The 24,610-nt window shown below is 46.7% G+C and overlaps 1 protein-coding gene across 7 annotated transcripts in view; it reads right to left on the bottom strand.

Annotated features, from left to right (window-relative positions):
• The window catches only part of LOC137537658 (CD276 antigen-like), a 401,520-nt gene that overhangs the window by 26,322 nt on the left and 350,588 nt on the right, over positions 1-24,610 (bottom strand). For 4 of the 7 annotated variants that reach the window (XM_068259572.1, XM_068259571.1, XM_068259573.1 and 1 more), the window contains 2 exons: positions 7,875-8,222; positions 1,655-1,996 (listed from right to left, as the gene is read on the bottom strand). In XM_068259572.1, coding sequence (XP_068115673.1) covers positions 1,655-1,996; positions 7,875-8,205 — 673 coding nt within the window. In that variant the 5' untranslated portion in view covers positions 8,206-8,222. Of the gene's footprint in view, positions 1-1,654; positions 1,997-7,874; positions 8,223-16,106; positions 16,254-16,294; positions 16,355-24,610 lie in introns of those variants that run through there. The other 3 variants (XM_068259569.1, XM_068259575.1, XM_068259570.1) reach the window with 2 other exon arrangements.

Raw genomic sequence — 24,610 nt, 5'->3', positions numbered from 1 at the left:
GTAAAATTTCCTTTCGTTTTTGGCCTTGTGAGTCCTTTAAAGGACAACCGAGGTGACATGTGACATGATGAGACAGACATGGATATGTACAGTGCCAAGCACACAAATGACTATGCTGTGTTCCTTTTTTTCTTTCTATGCCTGAAAAAGTTAAAAATCAGGTATGCAAGTGACAGTTTCTGTCCGGGTCGGGACTGGGTCAGACTATAGCATAACCCTCACTGCTAAGTAATTACAGTCATAACAAACTTTCCTAACAGAAAATGGCTTCTGTGAGCAGGAAAAAGATAAACAGGGTCAATCGTTCAAAGATTTGAGCTCTGGCATACTTAAATAAAGGTATCATTGAGGAAAGACAATTAAACAGTAAAAACTTAAAAACTAAATATAAAATAAAACTGTGGGATATCTAAATAAAAGTAATTTTAGGAGGAGGATAGATACTATTATTTATTTCATCAGTTTATTTTCACCTCGGGTGTCCTTTAACCTCCTTGCCGGTCCAATTCCCGCCGGCAAGGAGGCAGCGCAGCACTTTTTTTTTAAAAAAAAATTTCAAATCATGTAGCGAGCCCAGGGCTCGCTACATGATAGCCGCTGAGTGGCGGCATCCCCCCACCCCTCCGGCGATCAGAGTAAGCAGGGAAACCCGTCCAGAACGGGATTTCCTGCAGGGCTTCCCCGGTCGCCATGGCGATGGGGCGGGTTGACGTCACCGTCGGGACGTCAGAGGGAATCCCGATCCACCCCTCAGCGCTGCCTGGCACTGATTGGCCAGGCTGCGCAGGGGTCTGGGGGGGGGCAGCTCGGCGCGGCGGGTAGCGGCGAATCGGTGGGTAGCGGCGGTGATCACGTACCACACGCAGCTAGCAAAGTGCTAGCTGCGTGTAGGAAGAAAAAATATGCAAATCGGCCCAGCGGGGCCTGAGAAATCCTCCTGCGCAGGTTACCCCAAGCTGAGCTCGAGATAACCGGCAAGGAGGTTAAAGTGTATCCGAGATGAACTTTTACTCATTGCATAATTGTGTTCCTTTCCTATTATTTATAGGGCCTTCCTCAAGCTAAATACTTTTTTGTTTTTGTTTTAATACTCTAATTGCCTATAAACTACACAAGCCACGCCCACAGGTTTTCAGAGAGCCAAGGCACTTTCAGACAGTAGCAAGGACTCATGGGAGCTCAGTCTGGGCAGGAGGAGGGGGAGGTATTACTAGACAGAGGTTTCAGAGGCAGAGGGGAGGAGGGAGGAGGTGGGGGGATTAGGTTTTTTTTGCTCAAGATACAGATAAGCCTGCTTCTGTGTAATGTTTACAAACATGGTGGCTGTCATTGTATCACAGGAATAATCAATCATATTCTGTTGAAGTTGTTTGCAGCTAGATTTGCTGTGTAAACGATCTAAACTTTAGATAAGATATATAGACAAGTTACTTGTTATAGTTAGTTTTTCATCTCGGATCCGCTTTAAGTCAAGCTGAGTATACTGTCTAGATAATGACGGAATGGGGGGAGGGGTCATTTCTTGCTCATATGAAGTAGAGTATTTGGAAATCCTTTTTTGTTTTCCCCCTTTCGTTTTAGTATAGCAAAATTATATTTTGCATTCATTTTTAGATATGTGAAATATAGTTATTGGATGTCAAAACTACTTTACCATCACGTAGTACTGTCAGAGTAACGTTCAGGGAGAGGTCATTCTCCAGGGACCTGTGTGTCACCCTACAAGAATACACATCTCCATTTTCATGCAGGCTGAGGGGTCTCACAGGCAGCACGCTGGTGACATTGTACGTCCCATCGTCATTCTTCACTGGCTCAGTCAGGCAGGTGTTTTCATCCAGTAGTGTCTGGCCACTGGAACCTTCACTGTCACTGTACCTCTCCCACCTGATCTTCACAGATTCTGGGTAAAACTTGGTGACTTCACAAGTAACAGTTTTCTCACATTGACTTGAAACCGATATTTCAGGAGATGACAGGGTAACCTGTGGTTTAACTACATGAGAACAGAACACATTAAAGACCACCTCTAGCCCAAAAAAGGTCCGAATGGCAATACATATATGTAGTCTAGGCACAGTTAGATAAACATATAATGTTTACATCTGGTACATCATATTGGATAGAACAGACTCACATTTATAGCTGTGAGTAGCACTTCCTTATTCCTCCTGAAGCTTAAAGGAGTTATCAGGTGAAATTGAACAAAATAAGCGTTACTTACCCGGGGCTTCCTCCAGCCCCAAGCTTCCAGCATGTCCCTCGCCGCAGCTTTGCAGTCAGCCGTCTGCCGCCGCTGCCTCCCGGTCCCTGGCGATGACGTCAGGCCGACCACCCTGCGCGAGCGGTGCCGTCATTCACTGCCACATGGACCGAAGCGGACTGCGCAGGCGCAGAACTACTGCGCCTGCGCAGCCCGCTTCGGTCCACATGGCGGTGATTGACAGTGCCGCTCGCGCAGGTGCAGTACAGGCCGACCTGACGTCATCGGCGGGGACCAGGAGGGAGCTGCGGTGAATGGCTGCATGCAGAGCTGGAAGCTTGGGGCTAGAGGAAGCCCCGGGTAAGTAGCGCTTAATTTGTTCAATTTCACCTGATAACTCCTTTAACCCTCCTGGCGGTATGAAAAATTCCGCCAGGAGGCAGCGCAGCAGTTTTTTTTTTTTAAATCATGTAGCGAGCCCAGGGCTCGCTACATGATAGCCGCTGCTCAGCGGCATCCCCCCGCCCGCTTCGATCGCCTTCGGCGATCTCCGATCAGGAAATCCCGTTCAAAGAACGGGATTTCCTGGAGGGCTTCCCCCGTCGCCATAGCGACGGGGCAGGATGACGTCACCGACGTCAGTGACGTCGTGACGTCATTGGGAGTCCTGATCCACCCCTCGGCGCTGCCTGGCACTGATTGGCCAGGCAGCGCACGGGGTCTGGGGGGGACCCGCGCGCCGCGACGGATAGCGGCGATCGGGCGCGGGGCGGCTGCGATCAGTGTGCTGGCGCAGCTAGCAAAGTGCTAGCTGCGTCCAGCAAAAAAAAAAGTAAGCAAATCGGCCGAGCAGGGCCGGAGAAAACCTCCTGCGCGGCTTACCCCGAACTAAGTTCGGGGTTACCGCCAGGAAGGTTAAAGCATTGTGCCCACCTCTTCAGCCTGGTTCTCTCCCCTGCTCCTCCCTCCACTGCTATCTGCCTGGATCAAATTACTTCTCTTTTCACATTGTGTGGGAGAGAGGAGAGACAGGAAAACTGCTGTAGCCTGTCTTATCATGTCTGTTTGCTATCATTCTTATTTCAGATGTCTGTCACATGGACAACGAGGGGTAGAGTTATGGCATCAATCCCCAGCATCCTTTGCACCTATGGTTTGGAATGCCCAGGGCCCAATTTTACACTGGGGGCAGGGATTTCAAGACCATGGCCCTGATTCACAAAGCGGTGATAACTCAGTTATCACGCCTAAAAGACTTTAGGCGTGATAAGCCGTGGAAAGCTGAGTTATCACCGACTTGTGCTGCTCTTCGCGCGAAGCTTCCGCGCGCAAAGTCTTGCGCGCGCAAAGTCTTGCGCGCATAGCGCACCGCGCTGTGCGCGCAAAGCCCCATAGGGCTCAATGGACGCTGCGCGCGAAGCACGGTACGCTACGCGCGCAAAACTTTGCGCGCGGGAGATCGCGCGAGTTTCTTCTTATCACGCCTAAACTGAGTTTAGGCGTGATAAAGGGCTTTTCACAAGCGTGCAAACACTTTGCACCGCTTTGTGAATCAAGCCCCATATGTGGAATACGGACCCTGGGGGTGAGAAAATCACACTTTATCATGTGTGATTTTATATATCTTGGCAACTTATTAGGTTTAAAGGCAACTGTAATTTATAATTCAGGTACTCTATAATAATCATTATTACACACACAGGAAAAAAACATCACCTGGTAAGAACTAAAGACACACAACAGACATTAAACAAGAAACCATCACATTCACTAGAAACTGCACAAGAGGAGGACGCTTCTACAGAGATAGATAAAGGATTCAATAAAAGTGTGTGCAACCAGTGTCAGCTCGTTGTGCAGATTTTCTCAATGACGTACTGATGATCGTAATCTACTAATTACAACATTTTCACAATTACGGCCATACTTAATTGCGTTTTAGACATTCAACTGATTCTGTGTAATCCACCCATAACTTTGCATAATTTTTGTGTAATATTCACATAATTTTTTTGCTGACTTTAGCATTTAATAGCAAAGCATACATGCTATCATCACCAAAATTGTTACGTATGTTAACCACTCTGCGACCACCTAACGTCGATTGGCGGACGGATGGAGAGTGGCTCCGTTGTTCCTCAACTACGCCATATGGCGTCATCTCCCAGCTCCTGTCACTGTAAACAGATGGCCGCAGTGATCAGCCTGCCAATGAATGATTAGCGCTGGCAGGCTGTGTTTCCTATTTATTCCGCAAATAAATATTTATACAACGCTAACAATTATTTAATAAAAAAAATTGCCACCAAAAGAAAGCTCTATTAGTGAGGAGAAAAGGAGGTAAAATTCATTTGGGTGCTAAGTTGTATGGCCGAGCAATAAACCGTCAAAGTGCTGAATTGTAAAAAATGGCCTGGTCACTAGGGGGTATAAACCTCTGGTCCTCAAGAGGTTAAGGAGTAGGGTGGGAACAAGAAAAATATATATTTTTCAAAAACACCTTGTAGTTTTGGAGAAAATGGATTTTAAAAATGCAAAGGAAAAATGTTTTTTAACCAGTTGTTGACTGCTCCACGCCAATTGGCGTGAGCAGTGCGGCAGCCCCAGGACTGCTCCACGCCGACCAGTGTGAACGGCTGTTTATGGGGCTAGCAGGAGATCGCGTGCAGGCTGCATGCGCATCTCCTACTTGGAAGGTCGAGCTCTGATCCGCCTTCAGTTTTCCAGCGGCGATTGCCGCTCAGGAGACTGTGACGGCGTAACCGCCGTCTAATTACTTAGTACAGCGCTGCGATCTGCAGCAGCGCTGTACTAGGAACAGCCGTGTGACACGGCTGTCCCCTCCAGAGTGTCAGCGATGATCCAGACGATCACGATTGGCTAGCGGGGGGGAGGGAGGGAGGGTTTAGGGGGGGGGAAAAAAGACATTTATTTAAAAATAATTAATATAAATATTTGTGAAAAAAATAAAAACATTGTGCGGGGATCAGACCCCACCAACAGGAAGCTCTGTTGGTGGGGGGAAAAGGGGGGAGGAATCACTTGTGTGCTGTGCTATGCAGCCCTGCAGCTTGGCCTTAAAGCTGCAGTGGCCTTTTTAATAAAAAATGTCCTGGTCACTAGGGGGGTTTAACACTGTGGTCCTCAGGTGGTTAAACACAGAAAAATGACAGTTTAAAAAAAACATTTTTCTTTTGCAACTACAATGTTCTTTTGAAAAAATGTTTGCCCTTAACATACATAGCAATTTTGGTGACAATAGGGCTTTGCTATTAACCGCTATTAAGCTATTAACCACTTTGGGCCTGATTCACAAAGCGGTGCAAACTTTTTCGCGGACTTTTGCGCGTGCAATTTGCCGCGATTCGCGCGATCGCGGACTTTTGCGCGCGCAATTTGCCGTGATTCGCGTGAATCGCGGCAAATTGCGCGCGCAAAAGTCCGCGATCGCGCGAATCGCGGCAAATTGCGCGCGCAAAAGTCCGTGAAAAAGTTTGCACCGCTTTGTGAATCAGGCCCTTTGCTATTAACCTCTAATAGATTTTAATTTTAAAAACTATTCGACCAAACAAAATAATCGATCAAATTTCTCTGATCGGAAAAAAATAAATAAATTGTACCATGTACGGCCACCATTAGATTAGCTCTTTAAACACTATGGGCCTGATTCACAAAGCGGTGCTAACAGTTAGCACGCTAGTGAAAAGCCCTTTATCACGCCTAAACTCTGTTTAGGCATGATAAGTTTAGGTGTGATAAGTTTAGGTGTGATACGTTTTTTGGCGTGATAAAGTTTAAGCATCAGTGCACAGCTGATCAAAAGTTTTGCGCTAGCAAAGTCTGGTGCACTTCGCACAGAGTTTAATGGCGCTGCTTTGCGTGCGGGACTTTGCGCGCGATATAAACTTATCTAAACTTATCATGCCTAAACTTATCACGCCTAAACTTATCACACCTAAACTTATCACGCCTAAACTTATCATGCCTAAACTTATCATGCCTAAACTGAGTTTAGGCATGATAAAAATGGTTATCACGCCTAAAGTCTTTAACTGGGTTATCACCGCTTTGTGAATCGAGCCCTATATTTCCTCAGCCACCGAGAAATAAAAACGGTATGGCCAAAGCTGGGAATTGGATTCCTTAAAGGTAAAAATACATTTTTACATGTAAACATTACTACTTTTTCTGTAAGTTATTAACTGTGCGCTCATAGGAAATAAACTAAATAAATTGACTCCCGTTTCACTTTAAATGTGCAAGGTGAAATTATTAGAATCTCCCGGCCATTTCTACACGTCAGATTCATGCATAAATTCTGTAACTAGCCAAAATCATCAAGTTTGTGGACGTGCTGATAATAAATTAAAGAAACATGGATCAGACTAAAGGTGTCCACACACGATACAATACAATGATCCAATGTTATGGCAATTCTATAAAAACGATCGGTTGTACAGAAAAATCATTATTTAACCTATTTTGGTTCCTGGACGTAGAAACTACGTCCAGGAACCATGCGCGCTACCGCACGCTCCCGCGGCCGATCGCGCGCGTGCACGCGCACTCCCGGCCGCGGATTCGGTAGCCAGGGAATCAATGTATCGGGCTATGGTGCCCGATCACTGATTCCTCTCCCCCGCTGAAAAAGCGACAGCTTCTCTCGGAAGCTGCGCCTTTTCTGGCTGTTCCCTCCCCGATGAGTCACTCTAAGCGTGTGTTACGTTTAGAGTGACGTCATGTAAACAAACTCATGGCCGCCATCTTGTGGCCAAAAAGTAAAACTACAACTGTAAGGAAAAAAAAATAAAAATGAACACACATTTACATTATAAATCTATTGTTTACCTCCCACCCTCCCAAAACTACCCAAATAAATTGTTTACTATAAAAAAAAAACCATTACAAAAAAACAAAAAAAAAAAAAAACATGTAAATATTTACCTAAGGGTCTAAACTTTTTAAATATCAATGTAAAGATGAAGTATTTCTATATTTTTTTTATTTTAAACTTGTAAATAGTGATAGATGCAAAATGGAAAAAATGCACCTTTATTTCCAAATAAAATAGTGTCGCCATACATTGTGCTAGGGACATAATTTTAACGGTGTAATAACCAGGACATATGGGCAAATACAATACGTGAGTTTTAATTATGGAGGCATGTATTATTTTAAAACTATAATGGCTGAAAACTGAGAAATAATGAATTTTTCAATTTTTTTCTTATTCTTCCTGTTAAAATGCATTTACAGTAAAGTGGCTCTTATGTACCCCCCAAAGAAAGCCTAATTTGTGGCAGAAAAAACAAGATATAGATCAGTTCATTGTGATAAGTAGTGATAAAGTTATAGGCTAATGAATGGGAGGTGAACATTTCTCACGTGAAAATGACGGAACGCGAATGGATTAAAAAAAAAAATCAATAAGGAAATATTCTTCTGATCAATTTTTATTAAAATTGAATGGTATAGGGTAGATTGTCAATTTCTTAATGTATAGACCCAAGCAATCTTTTACAGAGTTTTCAATCATGTGGTACATTGGTCAGATGTAGCAATCAATGGTCAAAAGTTACAATCAGAAAAATAGATTACAATTCTTGAACTGAATAGTAATTGTAAAAATTGTATGGTGTGTGGCCACTGTTAGAGTGTAGTTGTCACTTACCGGACACCTGCAGGATAGTTGCGGCTGAGCGTTGATAGGGGGTCACAGTGACAGAGCAGCTATATTCTCCATCGTCACTGATCTGGACTTGTGGTATGTACAGGCTGGCGTTACCATTGATAAGGTCGCTCTCTGCCATGCGTGAGCTGTGCCTGCTTGCAGTATGGTTGGAACCTTCTGATATATAAACAGTATATTCAGTTGTATTGGGCAACTTCAGAGTCCAGATAACAGCAACCTTTTGTAGTTTCAGTGGTGTGGGGTGGCCATCAATATAGCACGGTATCGTAACATCTTCACCCACTAGAGCCTTGATAGGGCTCTTATTCATTGTTACACTCCAATAGCCTGAGAAGCAAAACAGAAAGACTGCTATTGTGGCTAATAGATGAGTAATGGTGGCCGTACATTGTACCAATTTTTTCATTTTTATTGAAGAAACAAAATAATTGTTCGTTTTTCTTGATTGAAAAAAAGATTATTTTTGATTCTATCGTTTTGGTCGAATAAGCAGGAAAATTGAACATTTTTATTGTACCATGTATGGACACCATGAATCTGTTCCGAAGCATTAGAACTCCCAGGAAATCTGGAAGACTCACAAGAGGCAAATTTTACACTGCCTAGTTTTTATGCCTGTACTGAAAATTAAGGGACCACTATTGCAAAAAAATTGTACAATTTAAAATTCATGGAAACACATACAAATAAGACATATGTTACTTCCAAAGTAAAATGAGCTATAAATAACCTTTTTGCCATGTTGCGGTCACTTACAGTAGTTAATAAAAATCTGGCGAAATTGACAGGTTTTGATTAGTCCAACTCTTCATGGGGGATTCTCAGTATTTCATTTATTCTTTGCAAAAGCACTTCCTGGAAAGGATCTATAGAAAGATGCAGGTGAACCCCCCCCCCCCCACACACACACACACACACACACACAAACACACACACAAACACACGCCTGTTTGCACAATATTCTGGCAGTTGGAATGAACAACTGCCATTTACTAAATGCTTTTGAAAACTCTGAGAATCCCCCATGTGGAGATGGGCAAGTCCAAAACCTGTCTGTTCTGTCAGTTTGCAGTGCCCACATTCAGGTATTCCACCTGAGGTTTTTAGGGTGCCCATCAGAGACTCCCATCTGTTTATTCTTAAAGGACCACCGAAGTGAAATATTGTAGCATTTAAATTGCATGCGTATGCATATGTATAAAATGTAAGTTTGTTTCACAGTAAAAATGCAGCATAAATCTATTTTTACCTATGTTGCTGTAACTTACAATAGCTTGTAAAACTCTGACAGATCTGACAGGATTTGAACTAATCCATTTCCTCATGTGGAGTTTTCATGTTCTATTTTCAAAAGCACTTACTGCATTGCAGCTGCCAGCTGCTTAGTCCAACTGCCAAAATAGTGTGCACATGAGTAGGTTGGCATCTTTGTATAGATCCGTTTCTGGTAGTGCTTTTGTAAAGAATAAAGGGGATACTGAGAATCCCCCATGAGAAGATGGGCTAGTCCAAAACCTGTCAGGTCTGTCATATTTTTACTGCCTTCTGTAAGCAAGAGCAAAATAGGAAGAACGGAATTTACGGTACATTTTACTCTGGGAGAAATGTACCTCTAGGGAGTGCATTTATCTCTTTTACAGGATACTTATTCCCAATAGAGGCCTCATCCTCACACTCTCATAATATCTTCATAGTCAACAGAGATCTAGAGTCAATCCAACCTGCCCATCCAGGATGAATAAAAAGTAAAAATCTACTTACCTGGGGCTTCTTCCAGCCCCCGGTAGCCGCCCTGTGCTCTCGCAGCAGCTCCACTTCCCACCAGTGGCCCGGGGTCCCCTCTGGTACAAGAGGCCTACTTGCGCTCCAGCGTAGCTCACGTATTTGCGCTACGTCATGCGGACTGTACTGCGCAGGTGCAGTAGTTCTGTGCCAGCGCAGTACAGTCCAGATGACGTCAGTGCGACTCAGTAAGCTGCATGGTGAAGCGCAAGCAGATGCAAACCTGGTGAGGTCGGCATCTGCACCGGAGGGGACCGGGAGCCAAGGGAGCTGCAACAAGGGCGCAAGACGCCCCAGGTAAGTAGATTTTTAGTTTTTATTTATCCTTCCCTTTTAATAAAATGAGCATCTAACTCAGTGGTTCCCAACCTGGGGGCGATCGCCCCCAGGTGGGTGATTTGGGTTCTAAGGGGGGGCGGTAAATTTGTAAGGGGGGCGACAGGGGGCGATCAGTATGAAAAGGCAGAAAAAATAAAGTGTCGCAGTGTCACTCGTTTTTAAGAAAATTATGGGCAAAAAATATGATCTGTATAAAATATGCAAGTGTGCATGCTAGAGTTGCGTAATTCCTCAGGGCTCGTTGGTCAGGCGCCGGTGTAATGACAGATATTGCAGCCCGGAAGCAGCCTTCCTCACTGAGTATCGCGCATGCTCAGTGGGAAGTTAGATATTATTTACCTGAAATATCTCCGCTTCCGCACCACGTACACTCCCGAAATTTTCAGTTGAGGGAGAGGACCCCCAGATCTAGCTCTGTGTCGAATTGCAGCCCCCGAACCCCGCTAGTTCCTGAGATAGGTTTGCTGCAATCAGTCTCAGGAACCAGCGGGGCTTGGGGGCTGCAATTCGGCACAGAGCTAGATGTGGGGGTCCCCTCCCTCCCCAGAAAATTTCGGGAGTGTACGTGGTGCGGAAGCAGAGATATTTAGGACGTTTTACGTGGCTGCACAATTTAATGGGACGCAGGCTCCTACTGCGCATGCGGGGCTGCAATAGCTGACATTACACCGGTAAGGGAATTGGCGCGAAGTAGTTGAGTCACCGGCTATTTTTAGCTGGCAAGGTCACAGCGCTACCCCCTCCACTGGCACCACCACCTGGCGTAAGGGTATACCGTACTAAGAGAAGGGGGACGACAGGGGTGAGTCGTCTTCCCCTAAGGGGCGATACCTCATAAAAGGTTGGGAACCACTGATCTAACTTATCCCACTGAAGGCAATTTGATCTTCAGCATCTTTCAATATTTCAACTTTATCATCCCATTCTTTCAGGGTCGGGGGACTTGGGCATTTCCATTTGATTGTAATCAAAAATGTAGCCGCTACCAGTGGTGTAACTACAAATCTGCAAAACTTTGACGGGGGCCCCCTTAATGTTCTCAACCGTTCCCTTGCCTCCCCTTGATGACCCTCACAGCCTGGGGGTAAATCTCACAACTTCACAAGGGTCATAAAACAAGTGTGGCCATCAGGATCTTCACCCCCATACCGTGTGTAGCCGCAACAACAGCCTCGGACTGACCCACCGAACTGCCGACGTAAAATTCGGTGGGCCTCCTTTAAGAGTTGTGACGTCACAGTCACATGACCAAGAGGGCCCCCTCTCCACTGGCGCAGGCCCCTTCTGTGCGCGTGTGCCGTGTGTATGGCAGCGGTGAGGCTGTCTCCCGTGCTGGGCCAGAGCTGAAAGTACTTTTTTTTTATTAATCCCCCGTGTGAGGCTGTCTCCCGTGCTGGTGGCCAGTAAAATGTTCATACTTGCCGCCCCGCCCCCGCTCCTTCTCCCCCATGCTTCAGCTGCTAAACACACACTTCAGATCACGGCGAGCAGAAGCCAGTCCAGCGCATAGCAACCGCGCGGTCGACTTGAAATGCTGGACGTGACCGATGACGTCACTTCCTGCATTTGAATTCACCGCGCGGCTATGTGCCGGACTAGCTTCTGCTCGCCGTGATCTGAGCCTGAGGTGTGTGTTTAGCAGCTGAAGCATGGGGGAGAAGGAGGGGGGCTGCCTGCAAATATTAATTTATCTAGTGGATAAATTAAAAAAAAAGTACTTTCAGCTCTGGCCCTGGCTGGAGGCATGGTGGCACGGGAGGCTCCTTGGCCAAGGGCGTAGGGCCCGTGGTCGCAGCGGTCGCCTTGGCGACCGGGCCCGGCTCCTGAGGAGGCGGGGGAGGGGCCCGGGGGGCCCATCTCCGTTTGGAGGGCCATGCGCCCGTTCGCGCTGGTAGGAGGGAGCCGCAGCCGCGGGGAGGGCAGCCCGACCTCTTCCTCCCTTCCTCTCCCCGGGGCCCCCCCTCAGATGCAGAGTAAGCGGCTAACGGAAGCGCTATAGGCAGAACTCACCTCCCTGCGTTCCACTCGCCGCTGATCTCCTCTCTGGCTGGCTCTGCATAGATGTTGTTACACACGCAGCTTCCGGCTAAACAGGAAGCTGCGTGTGTATTCATCTATGCAGAGCCAGCCAGAGAGGAGATCAGCGGCGATTGGAACCAGGGACGGAGGTGAGTTCTGCCTATAGCGCTTCCGTTAGCCGCTTACTCTGCATCTGAGGGGGGGGCCCGGGGAGAGGAAGGGAGGGAGAGGTCGGGCTGCCCTCCCCGCGGCTGCGGCCCCCCCCCTTCATTATGGGAACGGGCAGCTACCTAATCTATCCTGGGGGGCAGCTACCTAATCTATCCTGGGGGGCAGCTACCTAATCTAACCTAATCCTGGGGGGCACCTACCTAATCTAACCTATACTGGGGGGCAGCTACCTAATCTATCCTGGGGGCAGCTACCTAATCTATCCTGGGGGGCACCTACCTAATCTAACCTAATCCTGGGGGCAGCTACCTAATCTAACCTATACTGGGGGGCAGCTACCTAATCTATCCTGGGGGGCAGCTACCTAATCTATTCTGGGGGGCAGCTACCTAATCTAACCTATACTGGGAGGCACCTACCTAATCTATCCTGAGGGCAGCTACCTAATCTATCCTGGGGGGCACCTACCTAATCTAACCTAATCCTGGGGGGCAGCTACCTAATCTAACCTATACTGGGGGGCACCTACCTAATCTATCCTGGGGGCAGCTACCTAATCTATCCTGGGGGGCACCTACCTAATCTAACCTAATCCTGGGGGGCAGCTACCTAATCTAACCTATACTGGGGGGCACCTACCTAATCTATCCTGGGGGCAGCTACCTAATCTATCCTGGGGGGAAGCTACCTAATCTATCCTGGGGGGCAGCTACCTCATCTAACCTATACTGGGGGGCACCTACCTAATCTATCCTGGGGGCAGCTACCTAATCTATCCTGGGGGGCAGCTACCTAATCTAACCTATACTGGGGGGCAGCTACCTAATCTAACCTATACTAGGGGGCACCGACCTAATCTAATTTATACTGGGGGCACCTACCTATCTAACCTATACTGGGGGCACTTACTTATCTAACCTGTATTGGGGGCACCTAGCTAGCCTATACAGGTGGCAACTAAACTGGCTACCTATATTGGAGGCACCTACCTAACTAACCTATACTGGGGGCACCTACCTATCTAACCTACGCTGGGGGCAACTATTCTGGCTACCTATATTAGAGGCACCCACCTAGCTAACCTGTACTGGGGGCACCTATCTATCTAACTTATACCGGCGGCGCCTGCCTATCTCACCTATACCGGGGGCAACTATACTGGCTTACCTATGCCTGACTACCTATACATATAGGTAGCTATACATATAGCTGGCTATAGGGATTTTGATATGTGTGTGCATCCGTCGGGTGTTGTCGGGGGAGGGGGGGCTGTTGTTGCCGGGGGGGGGGGGGGGGCCCACATCCAGATTCCGCATCGGGGCCCAGAGGTTTGTAGCTACGCCACTGTCCTTGGCCGTCTGACATATCTCCTTCCTCTGGAGTTCCTCTGTATAAAGACGCTCAGCTTGTAGCAAACATCCCAGCACAAGACAAGAGAGGAGTCACTACTCCTGGCTGACCAGTCTCTGGATAATGACACGGCTGCAGCTGCCTGCCTGGCTGGCTTTTTGGATAGAGTGTATGGAAAGCATAGCTCTGTCCAGGGGTTTGGAAAATAGCGGGGCAGAGCGTAATGCTGGGAATACACGGTTCGTTTTTGCCTTCGTTTAAACCTTCGATTCGTTCGGTAAACGAATCGAGTGTTGAAAACGTACGTGAAAATAGTCATAATCTCATTATAGTTTCGATTAATAGACCCCAAAAACGAACGACTAGTGATCGAACATGTTTGATATTATCTCTCTTTATCCATCTAATCGAGCCATTGGTAGGCTTGATGGCTGTTCAGATCGATTATATATTCGTTTATGTTAGTCCGTCCCTGTAAAAAGGGATTTTCGTTTCGTTTCTTTGCAGCCTTCGATCATTGGAAAAACGAAACCATCAGAATCGAAAAAAAAAAACGAAACCGTGGGTGGTGATATTAACCGTATAACCGATTATTTCGGGATCGAAAAGGACAAAAGGCACAATCGAAACGAAGGTTTAAACGAAGGCAAAAACGAACCGTGTATTCCCAGCATAAGGGAGACAAGTTCACAGGAGTTGTACTCTGTGATTTATTCACTGCAGATCTTATCAGCACCTGCAGTGAGAAGGAACTTCCTAACAGCAGAGACACAGAGCTTCTGCATGGCGATGTCTGGCTGACAGTGCACTGCAGTCTGCTCCTCACAGTCCTCCTCAGTTCCACACCTGGAAGGAAGGTGGATTACTCTCCAAAAAAAGTGAAAGGTGTCTACCTGAATGCAGACTTTTATGAACTCCTCGCTTTGATTACCCTTTCCATTGTTTGGTAAGCATCATGTGGCTACAGCACGTTATCACTTTAGCTTTTACCCTGCTCCAAGGATTCCCATATATCTCAGGTGAGAGGCAGTGACCATGTGATGTGCTGCTGACATTGCTTGTGGCTCTGAAAAGGTGTGGATTGCCTAGGTGCTTCTGTGTGATTGGCTAGTGTACATGACATGCACCAGCTGCTAATGTACCTTCTCAGACCAGCATGGTGTCATTTTGTCACTGTTTAGTGGATGTAATGCTGGGTACACATGTTGCGATTTCCCGCTCGATTTGCGGGATCGATTGTATCTATTCGATTATTTCCAACATGTTCGATCGGATGCAGCTGTCGATTTTGCATATTAAGTGTGCAAAATCGACGGCTGTATCCATTGAAACCCGATCGAACATTTTGGAAATAATCGAATCGAGCGGGAAATCACAACGTGTGTACCCAGCATGCTTTACATCACATGAGGGAGCTTGGATGCACACCTGTCTATTAGCTCTTGACACTCTTCACAGGATTTGATTGCATTTTGTAGGGATATCTGCCGCCAATCTAATTGCATTTTGTGGGGATATCTGCCACCAATTTGATTGTATTTTGTTGAGAAATCTGCCGCCAATTTGATTGCATTTTGTGGAGATATCTGCCGCCAATCTAATTGCATTTTGTGGAGATATCTGCCGCCTATTTGATTGCATTTTGTCGGAATATCTGCTGCCATTTGACTACTTGATGAATTATCATGAGGCATGTAACTACTTGATTATTATATCTAAAATGTATCTGGTCAGACCTAATCTCTGTGAATAACACCTCTACTTATTTTATTTTTTTAAAGTCTGCCCATGACTCATCTTGACCACGCCGATGTTCCAGTGCATGGTGACAATCACTTATTCATGTGGACATATCCCTATTGGAGACTGTCCTCAGAAGTGCTCACAATCTATTCCCTACCATAAAATCATGCAAAATTTCTAGAGTACATGTGTATGTGAGCCCAAAATGGGGGGGATGGGGGGGGGGGGGGGGCCCAGGCTGAAACTTCCTCGGTGGGCCCTTAGTGTCCCAGTCCGACCCTGCGCAACAACACCTGATCTGGAGTATCGGAGGGAGGGTAGGTCATTAGTTGGACCCCTACACACATATGCCTCTGGGCCCCCCTGCAGTCGTAAGGGCTGCTTTCCTGTAGTTTCGCCCCTGGTGCAATCGAACATCTATATCGCTTAACAGTTTTTGAAGTATTATGCAGCAACACTGCAAAGGGATCCAAACTAACAGGAAACTCAATGACTTTATTTATGCATGTCAATACTTGCTCCCAATATGAGTGTATACTAGGACATGCCCAAACTAAATCTCACCTGCATTCTTATGTTTATGTATGCTTCTTTCCACTGTTCAAAAGTTAATAGGGTAGTCCTTTTGGAATTTTGTGTGTTTGTAGCACAGCAAGGAAAAGACCAAGCTAAACTATTCACCCACACACGAGGAAGATAACTCCACAACAATGAGTTAACACCAGCGAGGAGGGAATGGAGTCTGGAGGGGCTGCACACCTGTACACCTGAGTTGATCTAAGTAATTATATTACGTTACAGACATACCTGCTTCTACTCGGAATACAAAGAGAAACATAAAAACAACTCCAAACTTCAGCAGTGCCGTAATCTTTCTTGATCCCATAGTGGCTTTGCGGTTAATCACGGACTCCTGAAAAGATAGGACGTATCTGATCCCTTCCTGGTTCCTCTCCAAACTTGGACTTCCTTTCCTAAACTCACGCGTTACTTACCTTCTATTCTACACATTTCTCGTGAAATCTCAATAGCTGTAGGGAAGATCTGTAAGCGGATACTGGTAGCTATGCTTTTCATGTTGTTATGGGGGGGAAGGGAGTGGCATGGCAAGTTACTGACACAGGTTCAGGTCAGAGAGGCACTTTACTGATTCTAACAAATATAACTGCTTCTCATTACTTCCCTCTGCAGATAGCTTTTGGGGTTATTTCGCAAAACCTCATTCATTCAAATTACTCCGATTAGTTACTTTTCCTAATCTGTTTTTCATCTTATCCATACCTCCCAACTTTTTGAGATGAGAAAGAGGGACACTTAAAGAGAAACTCCGACCAAGAATTGAACTTTATCCCAATCAGTAGCTGATACCCCCTTTTACATGAGAAATCTTTTCCTTTTCACAAACAGACCATCAGGGGGTGCTGTATTGCTGATATTGTGGTGAAACCCCTCCCCCAAAGAAATTCTGAGTACGTACTCTTGGCAGTTTCCTGTCTGTGAACCCTGTTGCATTGTGGGAAATAGCTGTTCACAGCTGTTTCCAACTGCCAAAACAGCAGGCAGCAGCTACATCACTTGCCAGCAGTAAAAATGTCACCATGTGATATTTGTCAGAATATAAATCAGGGATTTAAAATATTTTACAATGGGCAAACACTGACTAAATCATTTATACATAATTATTGTAAAAATGAAGCACTTTTTTATTACATTATTTTCACTGGAGTTCCTCTTTAAGCCACTCCCCTGCCACACCCCTCATCATGCCCTCACCACACCCCTAGTCACGCATATCATAAAGTTTTCATAAGAAACATATGTTGTTTTATAATTCAAACCACATTGGTCCTTTCTATCCTGTTTCATTTTCCTTCATATTAATATTTTAAAATTTTAAAATTAGTAATACATCAATTTAAAGGATGGGAATAAAGTTTAGAGCCAATCAAACACATTTTTTAGTAGAGAAATATATATATTTACATAAAAACAGGGACAAATGAGGAGGAAAGAGGGACAGAGGGACAGGGCTCCCAAAGAGGGACTGTCCCTCCAAAAGAGGGACAGTTGGGAGCTATGTCTTATCTAGTTAGAACCTTTTAAAGTGCATCTGCAGTGTTAAAAAAAAAAGTGACAAACTCACTGTTTTAAAGTAAACCTAAAGCGAAAATAATTTTTTCATATATTTAATTTTATGTGTAGTACAGCTAAGAAATAGAACATTAGTAGCAAAAAAGGAGTCTCATACTGTTTTCCAGTACAGGAAGAGTTTAAAAAAAAAACTGTCATTCTCAGCGATTTTCTGAGCTAGTCAACCCATATTGGGCCATATGCAATTCACTTTTTCACCTGAGTTTTCTCCTAGGAGATATTTTTAAATTTGTCAATAAAATGCAATTTAAGCCACCAGAAGGCAAGAAAATACTCAATACAATTTTGATAGTACATTCTCACCTACTTTTTGATAATTTTTTTAGTTGAAAAGTGCTGGAAAATTATTTTAAATCAAAGATGAAAAATTATCTCCTAGGTGAAAACTCAGGTGAAAAAGTGAATTGCATATGGCCCCATGTGTGGAATACAGCCCTGTTTTCTGAAGTACTTTAACAGCCAAGAAACAATGAGAGACAGCTTGTGATAAGGTTTTACTGCAAGAAATTTCAAAGCATTATTTAAACTTTTAGGCTGGTTTCACAGTGGGACGTTAAAGTCCCACGTTACAGCAGCCAGTAACGCAGCCTAACTCACAGCACTGTAAAATCAATGTTGCTGTTCACAGTAACACCTTGCGTTACATAGTAACACAGCACTTTAAAAACAAAGTGCTGCACGCTGTACATTATACTGGGCTAAGCCACGTTAGACTGTTTGCACATGCTCAGTAGTGTTGGAGGAGGAGGTCTCCCCTCCTCCTCAGTGGCCAGCCACATGGCTAATTAATATTCACTGCACTGCAGAGACTCTTGGTGGGACTGTAGTGTTGTCCGGATCATAAACGAATCGTTCATTTGATCCGGATCTTTTTTATGAGTCGAATCATCCGGATAATCACAATGAAAGATTCGGTTCACAGTGGATGTCTGTCTGGAAGTAACAGGAACATACAGAATGTACAGTGCAGGGAAAGTCCTGTCCTGCTAGTCATTTCACCCAGTCTGCTTCCCTAGTAAAATGATTCAAATGATTCGGTTTAAAGATCCAGATCTTTTCAATGATCTGATTCAAATGATCCGAATCCTTAAAAAGATCCAGACTTTCTATGACTAACCTGGAGCGGCTGCTTTGAGAGCTGCATAACGCAGCTCAATCTGACATCCAACTTCAACACCACCATAGGTTGCATTATGGGCACGTTATGCGACCTTAACGTAGCACCTAACGCAACGTCTTAGTGTGTAAGTAGCCTTATCCTAAAAGACAGAAGGCTTGATTCACTAAACTGCGCTGCTACAGCTTCAAAGTACTGGTAGCTTCAAAGTACGAGATTCCTGCACTTTGATTGGCCCTGTAGGCTGCCTGTCACTTGGCCCTGTAGGCTGCCTGTCACTAGAGATGTCGTGAACCTCCGATTTTCGGTTCGCGAACCTTCGTGGAAGGTTCGGTTCTCGGAAAAGTTTGCGAACCGCAATAGACTTCAATGGGGATGCGAACTTTGAAAAATAGAAAAAATTATGCTGGCCACAAAAGTGATGGAAAAGATGTTTCAAGGGGTCTAACACCTGGAGGGGGGCATGGCGGAGTGGGATACATGCCCAAAGTCCCGGGGAAAAATCTGGATTTGACGCAAAGCAGCGTTTTAAGGGCAGAAATCACATTGAATGCTAAATTGCAGGCCTAAAGTGCTTTCAAACATCTTGCATGGGTATACATCAATCAGGGAGTGTAATTAGAGTTCTGCTTCACACTGACACACCAAACTCACTGTGTAACGCACCGCAAACAGCTGTTTGCGTAGTGACGGCCATGCTGGACTGGTGCGCACCGTGGCCAGAGTGTAGGCCGTGGCTTTTTTCAAGTCCATGTGGTCGCCGGGCTGTGGTAGCTCAATGATAGAACAACAGTGACTGTCCAGCTGATCAAATTTGGTCTGACCACAATGAAGCAACGACCTTATTATCTTTTGTGTCCCACCCCCACCCGGGACACTCAAATAGCCAGCGGTCATTGCTTCATTGTGATACGCAAGCCCCTTCACCGCGGCAAGGTAATGATCACGAAGGGGGATGGGCACATGTACATGCCTTTTGTTTATTTGTTGCAGCCGCCCGCAGTGCAGCCAGAAAAATTAGGCAGGCATGTACACGCACCAGAAAAATTTGTGTAGCGGCCGCTGCTAGCAGCGGCCTTAAAAATTCAGGAATCCGCCTAGAGTCCTGGACCCTGTTGGTGGTGGCGGAGAAGACAAGCGGCCTGCAGGCAGAGATGCTGTGTGTGGGAACTGACTTAGTCTTTGGTCGTGCAGTAGCCCTCCATGATCCATTCCTCATTTATTTTGATAAAGGTCAGGTACTGAACACTGTCGTGACTTAGGCGACTTCTCTTCTCAGTAACTATGCCTCCAGCTGCATTGGAGGTCCTTTCTGACAGGACGCTTGCGGCAGGGCAAGAGAGAAGTTGTTTGGCAAATTGGGACAGCTCTCGCCACAGGTCAAGCCTGCGCAACCAGTAGTCCAAGGGTTCATCGTCGCTTTTCGCAGTGTCTAGTCTACATCCACACTCAAGGCCAGGTAGTCGGCTACCTGCCTGTCCAGGCGTTGGTGGAGGCTGGATCCGGAAGGACTATGGCGAGGAGTTGGACTAAAGAATGTCCGCATGTCCGACATCACCCTGAGATCGCTGGAGCGTCCTGTCCTTGCCTGCGTGGACTTGGGAGGAGGAGGGTTACTGCCAGTGGTACCTTGATTGCGTTGTGCAGCCACATCACCCTTAAACGCATTGTAAAGCATCATCGACAGCTTGTTCTGCAAGTGCTGCATCCTTTCGGCCTTCTGTTGAGTTGGTAACAGGTCCGCCACTTTGTGCCTGTACCGAGGGTCTAGTAGCGTGGCCACCCAGTACAGGTCATTCACCTTGAGTTTTTTGATACGGGGGTCCCTCAACAGGCTGGACAACATGAAAGAGGACATCTGCACAAAGCTGGATGCAGACGTACTCTCCATCTCCTCTTGCTCTTCCTCAGTGACGGGACGCAACTCCTCCTCCTTCCCCCAGCCACGAACAATACCACGGGAACGTGGAGCAGCAGAAGCCCCCTGTGACGGCTGCCGCGGTTGTTCTTCTTCCGCCGCCTTTTCCTCCTCCATAGAAACACCTTCTTCATCATCACCATCATCAGAGTCTGACTCCTCTCCTTCCCCACACGACTCCTCTTCTTCCTCCTCCTCCCCACTCTGTGCTGCCGCAGGTGTTGTGGAAACATCGGGTAAATCGCTCCCAAGTAGGGATGCTCATTCGGATTCCGCGGAAATGCAAATTCCGAAATTCCGATCGGAAATTGCATTTCCGCATCGGAATGCGGAAATCGGCAATGCAAGTGCTGTAGGCGGATTTCCGCCAGAAATCGCGGAAATTTCCGCCGGAAATCGCGGAAATTCCACCCGACTTTAACATCGATTTTCTCAAAAACTATAAGGTCTTTTTGAAAACTTTTTTTTGCATCTTGTTCACAAGATTCGGTTTAATAAACCCTGAAAATTTGGTGTTTCTAGGACATAAGGGGGCTTTGCTATTAACTGCTAAAATCGGCAGATTTTTACTGTAATGTAAAATGCAGAAAATCTGCATCTGCCTATTTTCTGCATTTTACATTACAGTAAAAATCCGCCGAATTTAGCAGTTGATAGCAAAGCCCCCGTAAGTCCTAGAAACACCAAATTTTCAGGGTTTATTAAACCGAATCTTCTGAACAAGATGCAAAAAAAAGTTTTCAAAAAGACGTTATAGTTTTTGAGAAAATCGATGTTAAAGTCGGGCGGAATTTCCGCGATTTCCGGCGGAAATTCCGCATTGGAATGCGGAAATTGGTAGCGGTATGCGGAATCGGTAATCTGTACATGACGGAATCTGTACATGACGGAATGCGGATTTACTGCGGAATCGGAAATTAGCATTCCGACCATCCCTACTCCCAAGACTCCTGCTGCTGTAACTGTTCTCGTTCACGCTCCTCCACAGCTGTATCCACCACTCTACGCACGGCACGCTCCAGGAAGTAGGCGTAGGGGATCAAGTCGCTGATGGTGCCCTCATCGCGACTCACCAGTTTGGTCACCTCCTCAAAGGGCTCCATGACCCTGCATGCATTTTGCATCAGTGTCCAGTTGTTGGGCCACAACATCTCCATCCTCCCAGATTGTGTCCTTGTACTGTAATGATACAGGTACTGGGTGACGGCTTTCTCCTGGTCTAGCAGACGAGAGAACATCAGCAGGGTGGAATTCCAGCGAGTCGGGCTAAATCAGGCGTCTCACCGGCAAGTTGTTTCTACACTGAATGTCCGCAAAGCGTGCCATGGCATTGTAAGAGCGCCTGAAATGCCCACACAACTTCCTGGCCTGCTTCAGGACGTCCTCTAAGCCTGGGTACTTGGACACAAATCTTTGCACGACTAGATTCAGCACATGTGCCATACAGGATATGTGTGTCAGCTTTCCCAAATTCAATGCAGCAATGAAATTGCTGCCGTTGTCACACACCACGTTGCCGATCTCAAGCTTGTGCGGGGTCAGCCATTGCTCCACCTGTTTGTTAAGAGCAGCCAGGAGAGCTGCTCCAGTGTGACTCTCCGCTTTTAGGCAAGACATGTCTAACACTGCGTGACACCGTCGTACCTGGCATGCAGCATAGGCCCTGGGGTGCTGGGGCTGTGTAGCTGGAGAGGAGATCGCGGCACCAGCCAAGGAGGAGGAGGAGGATGACAACAGCGAATCGGTGGTAGCAGGTGGAGAGGAGGTGGCTGGAGGCCTGCCTGCAAGCCATGGAGGTGTGACAAGTCGGTCCGCTGCGCAGCCACGTATTCCCTGCTTGCTGCCATCGGCCACCAGGTTGACCCAATGGGCTGTGTATGTAATGTAGTGGCCCTGCCCGTGCTTGGCAGACCAGGCATCCGTGGTCAGGTGGACCCTTCACCCAAAGCTGTGTGCCAGAGATGACACCACTTGCTTCTCAACTGCACGGTACAGTTTGGGTATGGCCTTCTGTGAAAAATAATTGCGGCCTGGTATCTTCAACTGCGGTGTACCAATGGCCACAAACTTACGGAAAGCCTCAGACTCCACCAGCTTGTATGGTAATAGTTGGCGAGCTAATAGTTCCGCCACGCCAGCTGTCAGACGCCGGGCAAGAGGGTGACTGGCAGACATTTGCTTCCTACGCTCAAATACTTTCTTCACGGACAGCTGGGTACTGCTGTGGGCAGAGGAGAAGGAACCGCTGAAGGGAAGAGGCGGTGTGGAGGAGGGTGGCTGTGAAGGTGCACGGGAGAAAGTGGATGAAGAAGACGATGCACCTGAAGGAGGAAGAGGAGAAGGAGGGTGGCTTGTCTTATGAGGGGTGCTGCTTTTCCTCAGGTGTTCTTGCCATAGCTGTTTGTGCCTTTTCTCCAGGTGCTTTCGTAAGGCACTTGTCCCTACGTGAGAGTTGGCCTTTCCACAGCTTCATTTTTGCTGGCAGAGACAACAGATGGCTTTGCTCCGATCCGAGACACACACGTGAAAAAATTTCCAAACCGCTGAGCCCCCTTGGGGTTATGGCGCTACGGTGGCATCAGCAGCTGACGTTGAAGGGCATGTTGGCTGGCTGGCCATAGCTGGCGATACATGGCGCCGGACACTGCCCCCAGCTGTTTCGGAGGACGAGCTCCCTCTGCTTCTATCATGAAGTCGTCTCCTCCTACTCCTCTCTGACTCCCCCTCTGAACTGTCCCCCTGGTCATCTCCTCTACCGGGAACATATGTGGTATCCGTATAATCGTCATCATAATCCTCCTGGCCAGCTTCGCTTTCCTCAGACACCTCCTCAACTGCACCAAATTCAGGTGGTTCATCATCCCCCTCCTCACACGATACGTCCATACTAGCGCCACCTAACTCAGACGTATGAGGTGGTGTACCTGCGCCTTCTTCTTGTTGTTGGAGTAGTGGCTGGGAATCAGTGATTTCACCACCACCACCAAATAACTCCTGTGAAGTGTCAAATGCAGCGGATGTGGTGCTTGTACTAGCGCTGGTGGCACTGGCTGCGGGAGATGAGGTCTTCTGTGTTAAATACTCAAGCACCTCCTCACGATTTTGGGAAGTGATGGCACGTGCCTTCTTCTGAGCACTGTACTTTGGGGCAGGGCCGCACGAAATCACATCTACACCACCTCGCACAGACCTGCCGGTGCCTGGTGGCCTTCCTCTGGGTCTGCCTCTACCTCTTCCTCTACCTGGTTTGTCCATTTTGTCCATCTCGGGTGGATGCTAGGTATATGCAGTGAGGTGGGTTCACTCAACACAACAGGTAGTTGGATGCAGTGAGCTGCGTTCACTGAACAGTAAAGGTACTTAGATGCAGTGAGGTGGGTTCACTCAACACAACTGGTAGTAAGATGCAGTGAGCTGGGTTCACTGAACAGTAAAGCTACTTAGATGCAGTGAGGTGGGTTCACTCAACACAACAGGTAGTGAGATGCAGTGAGCTGGGTTCACTGAACAGTAAAGGTACTTAGATGCAGTGAGGTGGGTTCACTCAACACAACAGGTAGTAGGATACAGTGAGCTGGGTTCACTGAACAGTAAAGGTACTTAGATGCAGTGAGGTGGGTTCACTCAACACAACAGGTAGTAGGATGCAGTGAGCTGTGTTCATTGAACAGTAAAGCTACTTAGATGCAGTGTAGTGAGTTCACTCAACACAACAGGTAGTAGGATGCAGTGAGCTGGGTTCACTGAACAGTAAAGGTATCTAGATGCAGTGAGGTGGGTTCACTCAACACAACAGGTAGGTGGATGCAGTGAGCTGGGTTCACTGAACAGTAAAGGTACTTAGATGCAGTGAGGTGGGTTCACTCAACACAACAGGTAGTAAGATCCAGTGAGCTGAGTTCACTGAACAGTAAAGCTACTTAGATGCAGTGAGGTGGGTTCACTCAACACAACAGGTAGTTGGATGCAGTGAGCTGGGTTCACTGAACAGTAAAGGTACTTAGATGCAGTGAGGTGGGTTCACTCAACACAACAGGTAGTGAGATGCAGTGAGCTGGGTTCACTGAACAGTAAAGGTACTTAGATGCAGTGAGGTGGGTTCACTCAACACAACAGGTAGTTGGA

The sequence above is a fragment of the Hyperolius riggenbachi genome, chromosome 11, assembly GCF_040937935.1.
Source record: "Hyperolius riggenbachi isolate aHypRig1 chromosome 11, aHypRig1.pri, whole genome shotgun sequence".
In the NCBI taxonomy this organism is placed as follows: Eukaryota; Metazoa; Chordata; class Amphibia; order Anura; family Hyperoliidae; genus Hyperolius; species Hyperolius riggenbachi.
This window is presented reverse-complemented; position numbering and strand designations above follow the sequence as displayed.